Source organism: Ahaetulla prasina, chromosome 1 (assembly GCF_028640845.1).
Source record: "Ahaetulla prasina isolate Xishuangbanna chromosome 1, ASM2864084v1, whole genome shotgun sequence".
NCBI classification, from domain to species: Eukaryota; Metazoa; Chordata; class Lepidosauria; order Squamata; family Colubridae; genus Ahaetulla; species Ahaetulla prasina.
This window is the reverse complement of record NC_080539.1, coordinates 14554461-14572807: the sequence shown is the minus strand read 5'-3', so window position 1 is coordinate 14572807 and position 18347 is coordinate 14554461. Positions and strand designations below refer to the sequence as shown.

Below are 18347 nucleotides of genomic sequence, written 5' to 3'. Positions count from 1 at the left end.
GAAGAGGAGGCAAGGAAGATCGGGAAAGCAATTGCTTAGGGCAAGGGTCTCCAACCTTGGCAACTTTAAGCCTGGTGGACTTCAACTCCCAGAATTCCCCCAGCCAGCTTTGCTTTGCTGGCTGGGGAATTCTGGGAGTTGAAGTCCACCAGGCTTAAAGTTGCCAAGGTTGGAGACCCCTGGCTTAGAGCATGAAATAGAAGGGCTGTTGCAAGTTGTGGGTCTGGGTAATCTAAAGAAAACAATTAGGGGTGACATGTTAGCAGTATTCCCGAAGGCCAATACTCTGCTAAACAAAAAATTCCCTCAACACTGTCAAACTATTTACTAAAACTGCACTACTATTAATCTTCTCATCGGTCCCATCACCCATCTCCTTCCACTTATGACTATATTACTGTAAATTTGTTGCTGGCAATCCTTATGATTTATATTGATATATTGACCATCATTTGTGTTGTAAATGTTGTACCTTGATGAAGGTATCTTTTCTTTTATGTACACTGAGAGCATATGCACCAAGACAAATTCCTTGTATGTCCAATCACACTTGGCCAGTAAAAAATTCTATTCTATTCTATTCTATTCTATTCTATTCTATTCTATTCTATTCTATTCTATTCTATTCTATTCTATTCCAGTATTTGAGGGGCTGCCACAAAGAAGAGGGAGTCTAATTATTCTCCAAAGTACCAGAGGGCAGGACAAGGAACAATGGTTGGAAACTAATCAAGGAGAGAAGAAACCTGGAACTAAGGAGAAACTTCCTAACAGTGAGGACAATTAACCAGTGGAACAGCTTGCCTCCAGAAGTTGTGGGTGCTCCATCACTGGAGGTTTTTAAGAAGAGACTAGACAGCCACTTGTCTGAGATGGTGTAGGTTCTCCTGCTTGAGCAGAGGGCTAGGCTAGAAGACCTCCAAGGTCCCTTCCAGCTCTATTCTATTCCTATTCCTATTCTATTCTAGCCTTCCGGAAGGGTTGGACCACAACTCCCATCAATTCCAGTCTCCATGACCTCTGGAGAGTACAGGTAGTCCTTGATTTCCAGCTGTTCATTTACTGACTGTTCGAAGTTACAACAGCATTAACAAAAGTGACATGACCATTTTTCACACTTAGCACCCATTGCAGCATCCCTGTGGTCACATGATCGGGTGGGCAGCGAGTTGCATGGATCGCATGATCAAAATTCAGATGCTTGGAAGTGGTTCGTATTTATGACAGTTGCAGTGTCCCAGGGTTACCTGATCCGTTTTTGTGACCTTCAGACCAGCAAAATCAAAGGGGAAGCCAGATTAATTTAACAACCCTGTTGCTAATTTAACAGATGCATTGATTATAATAATAATAATAATAATATTTTTAAATATAGACTGCCCTTCTCCCAAAGGACTCAGGGCGGTGTACAGCCACAAATAAAATACAGAAAGAAAACAACAATACAAAACTAAAAACAACCCTTAAAAAACCTATTTAATTTGGCTACTTATAGATAAAAATATTCCCTCTAAAATTTACTAAAAAATTTAAAACCCATAAATCAATTTAATAATATAAAATTTAAGCGAGTCCAGCAAGACGAAATAAGTAGGTTTTAAGTTTGCAGCGGAAGGTCCTAAGGTCAGGTATTTGTCGGAGTCCAGGGGGAAGCTCGTTCCATAGGGTAGGAGCCCCCACAGAGAAGGCCCTCCCCCTGGGGGCCGCCAGCCGACATTGCTTGGCTGACGGCACCCTGAGGAGCCCCTCTCTGTGAGAGCGCACCGGTCGTTGGGAGATAGACGTTGGCAGTAGACGGTCCCGTAGGTATCCCGGTCCTAAGCCATGGAGCGCTTTAAAGGTAGTAACTAACACCTTGAAGCGCACCCGGAAGACAACAGGCAGCCAGTGCAGTCTGCGCAGGATAGGTGTTACATGGGAGCTCCGAACTGCTCCCTCAATAACCCGCGCAGCCGCATTCTGGACTAGCTGGAGTCTCCGGGTGCTCTTCAAGGGGAGCCCCATGTAGAGAGCATTGCAATAGTCCAGACGAGAGGTAACGAGAGCATGAGTGACCGTGCATAGGGCATCCCGGTCCAGGAAGGGGCGCAACTGGCGGATCAGGCGAACCTGATAGAAAGCTCTCCTGGAGACGGCTGTCAAATGGTCTTCGAAAGACAGCTGCCCATCCAGGAGCACGCCCAAGTTGCGCACCCTCTCCATCGGGGCCAATGACTCGCCCCCAACAGACAGCCGCGGCTGCAGCTGACTGTACCGGGGTGCCGGCATCCACAGCCACTCCGTCTTGGAGGGATTAAGTTTGAGCCTGTTCCTCCCCATCCAGACCCGTACGGCCTCCAGACACCGGGACACTACTTTGATAGCTTCGTTGGGGTGGCCTGGGGTGGAAAAGTACAGCTGCGTGTCATCAGCGTACAGTTGGTATCTCACCCCAAAACCACTGATGATCTCACCCAGTGGCTTCATGTAGATGTTGAACAGGAGAGGCGAGAGAATTGATCCCTGCGGCACCCCACACATGAGGCGCCTCGGAGTCGATCTCTGCCCCCCTGTCAACACCGTCTGCGTCCGGTCAGAGAGGTAGGAGGAGAACCACCGATAAACGGTGCCTCCCACTCCCACTCCCACTCCCACTCCCACTCCCAACCCCTCTAACCGGCGCAGCAAGATACCATGGTCGATGGTATCAAAAGCCGCTGAGAGGTCTAATAGGACCAGGGCAGAGGAGTAACCCTTATCCCTGGCCCTCCAGAGATCATCCACCAACGCGACCAAAGCCGTCTCCGTACTGTATCCGGGCCGGAAGCCGGACTGGAACGGGTCTAGATAGACAGCTTCATCCAGGTACTGGGGTAGCTGACGTGCCACCATACTCTCTACAACCTTCGCCGTAAAGCGAAGGTTGGAGATTGGACGATAATTTCCTAAAACAGCCGGGTCCAGGGAAGGCTTCTTGAGGAGAGGTCTCACCACCGCCTCTTTCAAGGCAGCGGGAAAGATCCCCTCCCGCAGAGAAGCATTAATAATCCCCTGGAGCCAGCCTCGTGTCACCTCCTGTGTGGCCAGGACCAACCAGGAGGGGCACGGGTCCAGTAAGCATGTGGTGGCATTCAGTCTTCCCAGCAACCTGTCCATGTCCTCGGGAGTCACAGGGTCAAAATCATCCCAAACCACCTCAACAAGACGGGTCTCGGAACTCTCGTCTGGATCTACCCAATTTTGATCCAATCCGTCCCGAAGCTGAACGATTTTATCGTATAGATAACCGTTAAACTCCTCGGCATGCCCTTGTAGGGGTCCTCCGCCTCCTGTTGAAGGAGAGGCGGGTCACCGAAACAGGGCGGCCGGGCGGTTATCTGCCGACGCAATGAGGGAGGAAACATAGGAACGTTTCGCATCCCTCAGTGCCACTAGGTAGGTCCTGCTATAGGACCTAACTAGTGTCCGGTCAGCCTCAGAACGGCTGGATCTCCAGACACTCTCTAGGCGTCTTCTCCGGCGTTTCATCTCCCTCAGCTCCTCGGAGAACCAAGGAGCTGGTTGAGATCGACGGCGGGTCAGAGGCCGCAAAGGCACGACACGGTCCAAAGCTCCAGCCGCGGCCTGTTCCCAGGCCGCGACTAGCTCTTCAGTCGTGCCGTGGGCCAGGTTCTCGGGAAACGGCCCAAGCTCCGTCAGGAACCTCTCAGGGTCCATCAGGCACCTGGGACGGAACCAACGCATTGGTTCCATCTCCCTGCGGCGGTGGGTAGCGGTCTGAAAGTCCAGACGAAGGAGAAAATGATCTGACCATGACAAAGGCTCAATAAGTAAATCATTTAAAATCAGATCAAAAAGGGGAAGCAAACATGTCTCCCTGCCATCAGTTGTTTACTGGATTCAGGTCTTTCCTCGGTATTTAAAATGGCCAAGAAGTTGACCCATGGTTACATCCATTCTGTACGACTACGGAGAGTCTCAATCTCCAGGTTGTGTCAAAGGTGCTTTTTTCTAAAAGGCAATTGGACTTCCCTGTTGTTTTTCTTTGAAAATATTTCGCTTCTCATCCAAGAAGCTTCTTCAGTTCTAATGAGAAGCAAAACATTTTCAAACAAACAAACAAACAAACAAAAACTAAGAAAGTCCAGCTGTCTTTTGGAAAAAGCACCTTTGGGATTTCCATGCTGTAGCAATTGGCGTTGTGGTCCGCCAATAGCCTGCGGAGCTGGCAACAGAGTTGGACAGCGATGAGGCTGAGGAAGAACAGGGGCCAGTTCTGGAGGCTGGGGAAGGTCTGGATGAGGGCTCTGCGTCGGAGGCAGAGGTGAGGCCAGGGCCTTCGGGGAGTGAGGTGCGGACTCCAGAGCCTCCAGAGGCTGACAGTAGTGAGGCAGAGGGACAGGAGGAGCCTGTTCCTAATGCACGCATGAGAACAGCTGCCAGAAGGCAAGAGCAGCTCAAGCAAAAGGACAACTCGAGAGTAGGGCCAAGAGATGATTGGCCCCTCCCATAAGGCTTAAAGGACCAGCAACGACATTTGGGCTTTGCCGGAAAACAACATTAGTAGCTGCGTCTTCTGCTTTGTCTACGTCTTGCATTTATTTCTGTGACTTCTGAATGTTTGCCAAGAAAGGCCTTTGGCAGTTTGCCTAATTGGACCAAGGTTTGCGATAGGACTGAGGAATTTGCATTGGGAGGAATTTGCTTTAATTTTGTTGAACGACACTGAGAATGAAGTAATTCTCAGCTGTTCAAATAAAGTTTGTTTTTTCATGGACTGAGTTTCCTACTACCTACTTGGGCCTGGGTCATAACAATTGGCCTTTATTTCAAAAGGAGTGGTGTTCTCAACCTTGAAGGAGGCAATGGTACACACCCCCTCCTTAAGAGGCCATCCTTGGACCCAATTATCTTTTTTTAATGACCCCATGATCCCTTGCGTGGTGGATTCGGAATGGAGCTGAGTGTTTATTGGCCAGATGCCCTTCCTGTTGCCAATGTGGAGTTATATTCAGCAGATATATTCTCATTGTGCCCAGAGAGAGAAACATCTGCTGAGAAACACTCAGTCCTTGGACCCAATGGTCTTCAATAATATCAACAAGTCTCCAACCTACCCTTTCTAGAAAAGATGGCTAAAAGGGTGGTTGGCCTGAACTGATGAAAACCCTGATGTACCAGGGTTTATGGGGTAACTCTCCTTTCGCACCAAATCTTCTGAGGAGAGATGCCTTTGTGGGCCTGTGGAACTCCCAATAGTCTAAATATCATGAGTCAGGCTGTTTCACAGGAAGAGGCTTCAAATAGGAAGCTCAAAGTGGTGATCCTGCAGATTCCATTAGTGGTGGGATCATCAGAAAGCCCCCTGTCCTAGATATGGGCAGATTCATCATGGTCTTGGAAGCCTTCTAGAACAGGGCTCTCCAACCTTGGCAACTTTAAGTCTGGCGGACTTCAACTCCCAGAATTCCCCAGCCAGCGTTGCTGGGGGAAGGTTCTAGAAGAACTTTAAAGGTGATAACAGGAACCTTGAATTGCATCTAAGAACTACCTGAGCAGCTCCCTTAGTATGGTACAGTATCATATGGCCTGTCTTAGTAGACTGTATTATGATGTATGCTGAACCAGAGAGAGGTTTTCAAATAGTCTTCAAGGGCAGCCCATGTAGAGCAAACTCTACCTGCCCATGAACGAGCTGACGGTGGTGTGACTGCGCATCAGGTTGCACAGTTGTCGAACAAGATACAATTGTGCAAAAGCTTTTCTGCCGTCCAGGTGGACACCGATGTTTTGGTGTTTCCTTTTCTTATCAGGTGCTTTTAATTTCTGTGGTTCATTGTTTTGGGCCCTTTTTTTTGAGCTTTGCATAAAATTGCTGGGCCTGAAAAGGAAGAGCAGCAAATTATGCTGTTTTACTGTTTCAAACGACTGGGTAATCTGCCTGGAGGGCTTCATGGATTGAGCAGAATTCACTTAAACCCAAATAAATAAAATGGTATTCTAATCAGAGGGGCAGCACGGTTAAGTCACTGGCAGGGGTGGGCTGCTAGGGGTTCGGGAGAACCTCTAGCTAAGATCCTGTGCAGTTCGGAGAACCCCCAAATCCCACTCCTGGCAGGCCTCACCCACCCCACCCCGTCCTTCCCAGGAATCCCCACGCAGCCCATTTTGGATGCTGGTAAGTGCAGGGCATGCATGGAGGCTCGGGGAGGGCAAAAAACAGGCCTACTGGAAGTTCAGGAAGGCCGGAAATGGCCTCCAGAGGCCCTCTGGAGCCTGGGGAGGCCATTTTTGCCCTCCTGAAGGCTCGAGGAAAGCCTCCAGAGCCCGGGGAGGGCAAAAGCGTCACCCCTCTGTGGTGCAGGAGGCCGACTAGGCCACACCTACCCAGCAACCGGGCAGAGAACCCCTTGCTAAAATTTTTGAACGAGTTCACCTCTGAACTCGCTGGGCTTGTCAGCTGGAAAGCTGGCAGCCCAGGTTGAAGACCTGAGCTCCAGCCGACAAGGTGAGATCCCATTACTTGCCCCCGGCTCCTGCCCACTTAGCTGTTCGAAAGCATGCAAATGCGAGTAGATAAATAGGTACCAGTTTGATGGGATGGTAACAGTGCTCTGTGACATTGGTTCAGTGACCTTGACATGGAGATGAGCACTGCCCCCTATGGTTGGTAATCGCTAATGAAGTAAAATCCATAGGGACTCTTTTACCTTATTTTTATTACAGAGAGAACCTCATACCCTCAAAACGATGCTACAGAGCACTGCACACCAGAACAACTAGACACAAGAACAGTTTTTTCCCGAAGGCCATCACTCTGCTAAACAAATAATTCCCTCAACACTGTCAAACTATTTACTAAATCTGCACTACTATTAATCTTCTCATCGTTCCCATCACCAATCTCTTTCCACTTATGACTGTATGACTGTAACTTTGTTGCTGGCAATCCTTATGATTTATATTGATATATTGACCATCATTTGTGTTGTAAATGTTGTACCTTGATGAAGGTATCTTTTCTTTTATGTACACTGAGAGCATATGCACCAAGACAAATTCCTTGTGTGTCCAGTCACACTTGGCCAATAAAAAATTCTATTCTGTTCTATTCTATATACCAGTATTTTTCAAAGTTTTAAGTTTAGAAAACATAGCTTGCAGAGGAGGGGCTGGTGGAAAGCAGTAGCAGTCCAAGATCCCAGATGAAGAAACAAGAAAGCCATTGTAACTTGGAACTATAAAGGCAGATGAGACTGAGTATCTACTGATAAACCAAATTCAACCAGATGGCCAGTGATGTTCATAACCAGCACAGCAGTCTACACAGAAGCAATAGAACACGTCTGTCACTTAAACCTAGATTTCACATTGCTCCATAAGTGACTACCCATAATCCTCAACTTACGACCACAACGGGGACCAGAACTTACACTGTGAAAATAAGTCATTTTTATGACCTTTTCCCCCAATGTCGTTAAGCAAATCGTCATGGTCATTAATTGAAGCACGTTATTAAGTGGATTCAGCTTCCCCCATTGACTTTGCGTGCTGAAAGCCAGCTGGGAAGATTACACATTATAATTGCATGACCCATAGACACTGTAATCATTATAAATCCATGCTGGTTGCCAGGGCCCCCAAATGTTGACCATGTGACCAAGGGGATATGTGACAGTCCTTAAGTGCAAAGACCAGTCATGTCACTTTTTTTCAGTGCTATGTCTTCAAATGGACACTAAATGATTGCTTGTAAATTGAAGACAACCTTTCTGGCAAGCCAGAATTGTGTGTAATCTTAAAGTAAAGGTTCCCCTCACACATACGTGCTAGTCGTTGCTGACTCTAGGGGGTGGTGCTCATCTCTATTTCAAAGCCGAAGAGCCAGCGCTGTCCGAAGACGTCTTCGTGGTCATGTGGCCGGCATGACTCAACGCCAAAGGCGCACGGAACGCTGTTACCTTCCCACCAAAGGTGGTCCCTATTTTTTTCTACTTGCATTTTTAGGTGCTTTCGAAACTGCTAGGTTGGCAGAAGCTGGGACAAGTAACTGGACCTGACCCTGTTACACGGCAGCACTAGGGATTCGAACCGCTGAGCTGCCGACCTTTCGATCGACACGCTTAAGTCCTAGCCCCTGAGCCACCGTGTAATCTTAGTTATACATAAAAAAAAGATTTGTTGTTAGGAACAACATTCACACCAGATTTAGCAAACCTAGAAGTGTTGGACTGCAATCCCTATAAATCTCAGCCATAACACAACAGAGAACAAGTTGGATCTGTTGCAGGATCCATTGTCCAACTTGTTTTCCTGCTGAAAATCATACTATAGTACACAACACAATTCAGAATACAGAATAACTGAGCTGGAAGGAGCTTTGTAGGTCATCTAGTCCAACCCCCTGTTCAAGCAGGAGACCCTGTACCATTTCTGACAAGTGGCTGTCCAGTCTTTTCTTGAAAGCCTCCAGTGATGAAGCACCTACAACTTCCGCAGGCAACCTGCTCCATTGGTTGATTGTTCTACTGTCAGAAAATTTCTTATTTCTACGTTGAATCTTTCCTTGATCAATTTCCATCCATTATTCCTTGTCTGGCCTTCGGGTGTCTTAGAAAATAGCTTTGACCCCTTTCTCTCTGTGGCAGCTTCTCAAATATTGGAAGACTATTATCCTGTCTCCCCTGGTCCTTCTCTTCACTAGACTAGCCATGCCCAGTTCCTGTAACTGTTCTTCATGTGTTTTAGTCTCCAGTCCCCTAATCATCCTGGTTGGTCTTCTTTGTACTTTTTCTAGAGTCTCAACATCTTTTTTATAGTGTGGTGACCAAAACTGGATGCAGTATTCTAGGTGTGGTTTTACTAAGGCTTTATAGAGTGGTATTAGTACTTCACTTGATCTTGATTGTATCCCTCTGTTAATGCAATTTAGGACTGCATTGGCTTTTCTGGCTGCTGCCGCACACTGCTGGCTCATATTTAGCTCCAAGATCCCTCGCACAGTTACTGCTATTAAGCCTGGTTTCATCCGGTCTATATGTGTGCTTTTGGTTTTTCTTACCTAAGTGTAAGACTTTACTTTTCTCTACACTGAGTTTCATTTTGTTAGATAGAGCCCAGTGTTCATGTCTGTTGAGATCCATCTGAATCCTGAGCCTATCATCTAGGGCAGTGATGGAGAACCTTTTCATCACTGAATGCCGAAAAGGCCACGTGGAAACATCGCACGTCCACATGCGCTCGTTAGGGCTTCGCTCCAGAAAAGCTGAACTTCTGGGTTCTAGCATGCCTGCGCACCCAACAATCAGCTGACCGGCGCAGATGTGCACACCGGTTTTCGGCACTGACATGAGCGAAGGACAGCTGATCATCACTTGAGCATGTGTGCTAGAAACCTGGAAGACAAACAGGCAAAGCTGTGTGTGCTGGGCGACATGGCTTCATGTGCCACTTTGAACACATGTGCCATAGGTTTGCCATTATGGATCTAGGGCCATGATGGCGAACCTATGGCATGCATGCCACAGGTGGCACACAGAATCCGGTCTGCAGGCTTGTCAGCCGTCGTCCCAGCCCAGCTCCACTGCAGATGTGCACGTACCTCCCGCCGACCAGCTGGTCTTTGGGTCCCTGCCGCGCATGTGTGGGGTGGCGGGGCATATGTTGGTGCAGGAGGCTTTCCAGGCCCCAAACCTCACCCCTGCGCGCCGTTTTGTGCCTGGAAAGCCTCCTGCACCAATCTGGAACCCACAGGGGCCTCTGTGGCTCAGACAGTCTGTTATTAACACAGCTGCTTGCAATTATTGCAGGTTCTAGCCCCACCAGGCCCAAGGTTGACTCAGCCTTCCATTCTTTATAAGGTAGGTAAAATGAGGACCCAGATTGTTGGGGGCAATAAGTTGACTTTGTATAAATATACAAATAGGATGAAGACTATTGCTAACATAGTGTAAGCCGCCCTGAGTCTTTGGAGAAGGGTGGGATATAAATGCAAATTAAAAAAAAAACGGCGCAGGGGAGTATATGTGTGGGGCAGGACGTATATGCAGTGGATGCGCATGCGGGGGGGGACACATGCACGAGGGCAGGGCACATGCACGGAGGCGTGCTTGCATTGCATTTGTGGGAGGTTGGGCATGTGGGCGTGCATATGCACACGCACTTTGGGCATTCGGCACCAAAAAGGTTTAACCATCACTGATCTAGGGTGTTAGCTATTTCTGCTAAGCTTCTGTTTCCTCATTTAAATCATTTATGAGGATATTTCAAATCCACCTCCAACCTTATTAAGAGATGATTTCTTTCCCCTTTTTTTGTGTGTAATTTTGTTAAGTCCCCTTGGCTGGGGACGGAAACTCCCAACTTCCACACGGTACTTCCCCCTTCCTTGTGACTGTCACTTGCCTTCTTCTATCAACCAAAACCGGAATTCGTCCCGCTTGCCTTGCCATGTGATTGCGTTCAAATGTGCAAATGCCATCCCGTCCCAAGATACAAGTGTGCGTGTGTGTGTGTGTAGGGGGGGGGAAAGACCTCAATTTTTTTTATTTTGTCACAACAGTATACACAAGCATCAACATAAAACAACAACACATCATATAAGCATATATATAAGCAAAAGTATGCAATAACTATATTAATTTGATATAATGAAAGGAAACAATAGGACAGGAACGGTAGGCACTTTTGTGCTCTTATGCACACCCCTTACAGACCTCTTAGGAATGTGAGGTCAATAGTAGACAGTTTTTGGTTGAAGTTTTTGGGATTTTGAGAAGAGACCACAGTCAGGTAGTGTGTTCCAAGCGTTAACAACTCTGTTACAAAAGTCGTATTTTCTGCAATCAAGATTGAAGCGGTTAACATTAAGTTTAAATCTATTGTTTGCTCTTGTATTATTGCGATTGAAGCTGAAGTAGTCTTTAACAGGTAGACAACTGTCTACCATTGACCTCGCCCCATTCCTAAAAGGACTATAAGGGGCGTGCCTACCTTTCCTGTCCTATTGTTCCCTTTCATTATATCAAATTAATATAATTGTTGCATACTTTTGCTTATATATTATGTTTGTGTATACTGTTGTGACAAAATAAAAAAATAAAAAATTGCAATAGATGATTCTGTGTGTTAAACACAGGTCTTGTTGGAGTCGGCGGAGTTCTAATAGGAGTCCGGAAAGAAGGTACTCTTTAGCTTCTCCAGGGAGTTGGCCTGATCTCCTACTTTGTTAAACTTCGGTTGGGTTTTGGGGTTTTTTTTGTGTTTGTGTGTGTGTGTTTATTTTTATTTTTTTTAATTGACAGGGAAAGACCTTCACAGGCTGGTGTCCACGTGCGCTTTGGAAAAGGGCCCCGCCCAGGAAAAGCGATCAGCCCTTTTACTGGAAAAGGGAAACTCGACTCTATCCCCGCCCTCCCTCCCTCCCTCCCGCCCACCAAAAAGAAACCCCGCACGAGCCTCGCTCCTTCTCCAGTCCAAGCAAAACTCCGGGCCGGGTTTTGGACGCCACCCTTGAGTGTAGTAGCTGAGGGCAGTGTCAGTCCCTCTTTTTTTTTTTTTTTCTTCTTGTTGTGTTTCTGTTACACTTCGCCATCTTGTTACAAAGCCTTTTTCTCGTCTGGAAGCTTCGTAGAAAGCTCCGGGTTGGCGGCCCACATCGTTTGGCCGGCGTCGCGGTTTTCTATTTTATTTTATTATTATTTTTTGAGGGAGGGGTGGGAGGAAAAGATCCACCAGCCCAGCAAGATCCCGTGCGCGGGGTGGGGGAAAGGGGTGCGCGAGGGCGGGCGGGCGGGCGGGGAAGCGACGAGGGTAGTTTTTGCCCACTCAAATTAATTTTTTGCGCGCGCGTGTCTGTGGCGGCGGCGGGAGGGGGAAGGGGAAACTTTGAAGTCTCCCAAGACTTTGGATCCGTTCCCCGAGACGCAGCCTTCAAGAAATGAGCATTGAGACCTTGTTAGAAGCGGCCAGATTTCTGGAATGGCAAGCTCAGCAACAGAAAACACGTGGTAAGTGAGCGCGGGGAGAAGGGGGATGCGTTGGGAGCGCGGGGGGGGGGGGGAGGAAGAAGAAGAAGAGAAGGAGAGGCAGCCAAAAAAATAAATGAAAAATAAGTGCAAAATCGGAATTCCAAAAAAAAAAAAAAAGATGGGGGAAAAAAAAAGACTTTAAAGAAAAGAAAGGAGGATCGCGGCGCTGGGTGACAGGGGCGCAGCGGAGTCCCCCCCCTCTTCTTCTTCTTCTTCTTCCCTTTCGTTTTCCCCGAACTGGGCTTTTTGCAGCGGGCGAAGTTTGCAGCGCGATTTGCAAAGGGCATCCTCCATCCTTTCCTGCCAGCAACAAGAAAGCCCCGACGTGGGAAGCGGCGGGCAAACCCGCGGGAATTCCGTGGGATTCGGAAGTTCTCTCCTCCTCCTCCTCCTCCCCCCTCTCCTTCTCTTCCCCTCCCCGGGGCAAAGCGCGCCTTACGGATCGTTTTGGACCTGGGTGCACTTTGGTGGTGGTAGTGGTGGTGGTGGATGGGGTGTATTTTTCATTTTTGATTTTTTTGTGGGGGGGGTTGTTTTGCACAACGCCCCGTTGCCGTCGTCGGAAGGCGCTTCCGTGTTAAGACCATTTTGCGCGGTGGATCGCGTCCCGTGTTGGGCGGGTTGGATCGAAGGAGGCGGAGGGGGTGTGGGGGGGTGGTGAGAAGAGTTCAGGCGGTGGATTTCCTTTCGATCTGGCGGTGGTCAGCGTATTTTGGGGCTGTTTCTCAGCTCCGATGTTGTAATGAAAAGAGAAGTCACCTGATTTGTCGTCAGTTTCCTATTTGGAAGTTTTCTGTCCTGTCCTACCTACCCTTCAATTCGCGTTTCCCCCCCCCCCGGTCCGGGATGGATAGATAGATTATTTTAATCAAAATTTGGGCGGGGAGAATAGGAAAGCGAGGGTGGTGGTGTTCTTTTAAAGGAGGGGAGCCGATTACGCAAGGGGCGATTGGGTGAACCTCGCCATTGTCTCTCTTTCTCTCCACCCGTCTACTCTTAAGTAAAAGCGCCGATGACTTAATCGGGTGGGGGTGTTATTGCCGGGCACGCAGCACAATCTTCGAAAGATCGCAGCTTCCGAACCGAGTCTCGTTTCGGATTCTGCTTGGACTTTTTTTTTTTAAAAAAAAGATTTGCTGACACATGCTAGCCGGAGAGTAAAAAAATAAATAAAAAAATTAATTTCGTTTCCTGCAGACTTAATAGCGTCCTGGTTCCTTCCTTGCAGCTGAAAATCCATCTTTTCCTGCTTTGCAATGAGACGGAAGGTGGGGGGGGGATAAGACCTTGGCCCATCCGATCACTAAACAGATCCTCCCCCCAATATAAAATTAACCCCGATTCCTTAGGAAGGCTTTCCAATAGGTTCCCTCTCCCTCACCCCCCATCGCCAGGCAGCGGCCGGTTTCTTCTCCGCGTCCGAAAGCTGCCTTTTCTGTCTGGCCCCCCCATCCCTTTTCTTCCACCAACCCCCCATTCCTTTTCCACTCCCCCCCCCGCAATTTAATCAGACGATCCGTGCAAAGCCCAACGCGTGGCAGACTGAAAGAAGGCGGGGTGAGTTAAGATGTCATGTAGTTATGCGCCAAACGGGCTGGGTGGATTGGAGAATCGACCTCCCCGCAAGCCCAAATTGAATAAATATATATAAAAAAAAGAGCTGTTGACAAAGGGAAAGACCTCCCTTCCTCCGATCCCCGGGTGATCACCCCCCTTCGGTAGGGTGATCCAAATGTCTTCCTTTCCCCCCTCCGCCCATCCCGGCTTTTGGATCTGCTGGGGTGTGTGTTTGGGGACACACACACACATGCCTTTCGCTCCTGTTTGGCGCTTCCCAGGGCGGTGGCGGCGAGGCAGTAGCTTTTTTTTTTTCTTTCTCCCTTCCCCTCCCCTTTTATTTGCATAATGAAAATGACATGGGGGGGTGGAAGGAGGAGGAAAATCATATGATAATACTTGTTCCGCTTCTGTCTCTGTCCGTCCCCCCCGCCCCACGCTTGTCTAGTGAGACGCCTTTATGAGGATCGCTCGTGTGAATGTGCTTCTTTTGGGGAGGGAGGGGGGGGAGAGAAAGCGCTGGTGGCTGAAAGTAAAAATAAAAAGTGGGCGGGGCTTGAGGGAAGAGATGCGGTAGCGCGTGGTCCGCGATCTAAGGGCACAATGGAACGTTGGCGTCGCCTGTGTCTCAGCTCAGCTTCCCCCCCCCTCCCAGTTTTGGAACGTTGCGTGTTTGCTCTGCGTTCCAAACGCCTCCCATTGGCTGAAGGGAAGCGGATGACGTGTCGAAGGCCCTGCCCCCGACCACGTGCGCTGGGGACACATCCCTCTTGGGGCGGCTGCTCCGGCCTGTGCGAGGTTTGCGTGCCTGGAAAGGCGTGCGAGTGTGTGTGTGTGTCGTCTGTGCGTGCATCCGCGAGGTGGTGTGGGGGGGAGAGAAAAGGAAGGTGCCTTCTTCCCTTGTCTGGGGGAAGCGCGAATAAAAACACAAAAAAAAAAAGGCAGAGAAGGGGAGTTGATCCGAATTACGACATCATGCTACAATGTGGTGCCCCCCTCCCTTTTTCTTGGCATTCTTTTTTTATCAATACTTTCCTTTTATTGGTTTTTCCGGCTTCTGGAACCGACCTCTGCATCCATAGAGCATCTTAAGAGATCTATTAGCGTATTTGACAAGTCAGAAAAGATTCCTGCAGGGGGCAATTTATTTTTTATTTTTTTTATTTTTTTACAAAAAAACGCCCTTTTAACTGCAATCTGTTTATCATTATTATTCTAGCAAAGTATACAGGGGAAGGGAGACTATCATAGCAGCCACTCTTGAAATTGCTATTGTTTTTGTTTTTGGCTTGCTTGTGTTTTTAATGTTTTAAAGAAAACGTAAACCTGCTTTGTAGCATAACAAGCGACTTCTCTAACAATTGTAGTGGATTCTGGAAATAGTTGAAGAACAAGATTCCGCTTTTTTGGTCCTGCAAGTCCCTTTTGTTTACTTCTGGGGGGGGGGAATGATTAATATTTAAACTGAATTTGCTCTGCACCCCTAATTCTAATAATCTTCTGGCTTTTTCCTTATATAACAGCAAACATTTGTAATGATACGGTAGCATGACAAGTACAGGGAATCTCAGAGCACAGTGACATATATATTCCCCATGCATAATTCTTGGCTTACAACTGTTTTGTTTAGTGACCATTCGATCTTACAAAGGCACTGAAAAAAGCGACAGATGACCGGTCTTCACACTTAACAGCATCCCCATGGTCATGTGATCAAAACAGGCCCTTGGCCATCCGAATGTGTTGCAGCATCCCCGGCTTGTGACCTTCCCAGCCAGCTTCCAACAAGCAAAGCTAATGGAGGAAACTGGATTTGCTCAAAAACTGTGTGATTCATTTAACAACCGCTTTGCTTATCAACAGAAATTCTGGCTCTGGTTGTGTTTGGGAGGATGACCTGTACCCCATTTTAAATCCACATCTCAAGAGAGAGAGAAAAAAAAACCTAGGTGTTGCTGTTAAAAATAAAGGAGCAATAATGGTTTGGATTGGGTTGGTCCTATTGTATGACCACCTGGCTTAAGGATGTAGACATATTTTGCTCAAAGTTGGTCTAGCAGTTAATTGCACGGTTAAATCAGTGTTTAGAAATAATATATCCCAGAGAATCAGGTGCAAGAGGAAAAAAAGCAGGAGGGAGCTTGATTATTTGGCATCTGGTTTGTGAACTTGCCTCCAGGCATAAGATTTGAATTTACATGTTACACTTAAGCTGGAATGAATGTTGTTTGGTTTGGACCTAGAGCAAGGAATCTCACAGACCATGTAACCTAACCGGTCGTTTTATTCGGGTAAATAGCTAACAAAGGGGAATCTTCTCCCTTTAAAACTCATCTTCACCCACACATCCAAAGAGTGCATAAGTTCTTACTAAGGTTTGATTTGCAAGGAATCCTGTTCTTGGCATGCAGCGTAGTGGTTCAAGTTCTGTTTTTTCCAGCAGTGTTCTCAACCTTTGCATGCTGACTGGGGAATTCTGGAAGGAAGTCCACATGTTAAATTAGGGTTGAGAAATACGGTACTGCTCAAAAGAAACAGAAAACTTTTCTAGGGTGGACATGATGGTTCTTGTATGGCATGTTAACCATCTTTAGGAACACCCATGGTCATCAAGCTTTCTTCCTAGTTCAGGAATGTCCAAACTTGGCAACTTTTAAGACTTGTGGAGTTGAAGTCCACAAGTCTTAAAAGTTGCCAAGTTTGGACACCCCTGTCCTAGTTCTTCCTGGACCCTGTTTTCTATTCTGGACCCTGAACTCAGCTTCTTGGGAATGTTTCATGATTGTATAAGTAAAGCTGGGATGTGATCTTGGAGATGTTCTAGTCCAGGGGTCTAAGCAGATCTGGCTGAAGAACTCTGGGAATTGAAGTCCACAAGTCTTAAAGTTGCCAAGGTTGGAGACCCTTGTTCTAGTCAACTCCCTAGTCAAAGCAAGGATCCACTATTGCTACAGCATCTCTGATAAATCGTCATCTATCCTCTGTTTAAGGCTCCAAAGAAGAGTCCATCATCACACACCCCCCCCAGACAGTCTGTCATTGCTGAACAGTGGTTATATTTATTTCAGATATCTGCCTTAAATGGCTTTCTTCTAATTTACACCCATTGTGTCTTATCTTCTGAAATAACAATGAAGAATTCTACCTTGTCTTCCACATGATAACCCTTCAAATACTGCACAAAGCCTGTGTCTCCTCACAGGTTTTTTTTTCTCCTACAAGCTAAGCGTACCCAGAAATAAACTGTTCCTCATAATTTTTTTTGTTTCTTATAAGCCCCTTAACGTGGTCTGATCTCTCTGGAAATGTTCCAGTTTCTTGTTCTTTGGATTTGAATATCTTCATGTTATTTTCCCTTAAAATAGGGTGTCCAGATTCAGACCCAGTATTCTACAGGCTATCTGGACAGCTCAGAATAGAGAGGAATTGTAACTTTTCTTGATTGTGGAAACTGCAGCCCAAAACATCTGGAGGGAAGTTTGGTGATACCCCTTATAGTTAATAGGTTAGGTCTGAATTGAAATCTAAGGGCATTAAATGTTTTGTTCGTTGCTCATTTTGTTTTGTCTTTGACCTGATTAATATATGGTTCTAATGATCGATGTACGGCGGTAGATATGGATTGTTTGATATTGGTTTATTAAATAGACAAAGCATAAGCAACCACAGTAAAAGAAAAGATTCCTCAAGAGCTCCTCACTTCATAAAAACCTTCAGTGATGGAGCACCCACAACCTCTGGTGGCAAGCCATCCCACTGATTAATTGTTCTCACTGTCAGGAAATTTCTCCTTAATTCTAAGTTGGATCTCACCGAGTTTTTAAATGGGGAAATATGCAAAAATGACCACTCGTGCCTGCCTTCTGTTCTTCTGGTTATTCTTACAAGAAAAAAAACTCAGTTCTTAGGTCATCTGAAGGGAAATGTTTACTTGCCAGCACCAACAATGCTCTCTCAGCAGCTGGAGTAGCACCAGGTGGTGACAGTCATAGTAACCCTCCAACTGCTCTGATCATTTCAGAGGTCAGAAAAGAACACAGCAGAACTCAAAGCTTTCCAGGTTGGTAAACTACATTTCCAACTTTGGAAAGGAGGTTGGGAAATCAAGAAGCACCAGATGCGACTTTATGTCAAGAAGCTGAAGGTTGGTAGAAGAGGGGAGATTCTGAGCCATTCCAGTAAGGCCCAGCATGGTTGCTCAAAATCCTGGGAAGGAACAGCTCCCTCTCCTTGTTCCCATCTACCCATACAGAACATGGGAGCCACAATCTCGGCTCTGCAAAATGGATTATTTCAGAGCAAGTAGAAAGAGTGGACCAGTCAAAGTTGGCAAGTGAATCCTACTCATGATTCTTCTCATTGTCATGCAGAATAGGAGTAAAGAGAAGAATGAAAAACAAAAGAGTTTTCAACCAGAAGGATTGGAGACGTTGAAGGGGGATGAAAGGGCACCTCATGTTCAGACTCTTCAGCCATTAGCTTCCTAAGTGATAAGGCTCTATTCTACATACCATGGAAGGAAGTATTCTACCTACTATGGAAGATAGGAAGGAAAAGTTAAGAATTAACCCTTATGGGATTTAGATTGAGAAGATCATTTTTTAGATCAGAAAGGTCCCTAACCTTTCTGGTTCCACAGTCCGGCAGCTGCAGCAGCAGGAAGAGTTGAGGGTTACATGTGCGCAACCTAGCTTCTGCGCGTGCACAAATGAAGTGTCGCAGACTTGCTTCTTGTGTGGCCCGGTTCCCAAGGCATCAACTAAAACGGGTATCCAACCCCCC

The 18347-nt window shown here is 47.0% G+C and overlaps 1 protein-coding gene across 1 annotated transcript in view; it reads left to right on the top strand.

The window, feature by feature from the left end:
* The first annotated feature begins 11851 nt into the window (after positions 1–11851).
* MNT (MAX network transcriptional repressor) overlaps positions 11852–18347 on the top strand; it is an 89124-nt gene continuing 82628 nt past the window's right edge. The window contains exon 1 of the mRNA XM_058164262.1: positions 11852–11987. Coding sequence (XP_058020245.1) covers positions 11918–11987 — 70 coding nt within the window. The 5' untranslated portion in view covers positions 11852–11917. The remainder of the gene's footprint in view (positions 11988–18347) is intronic.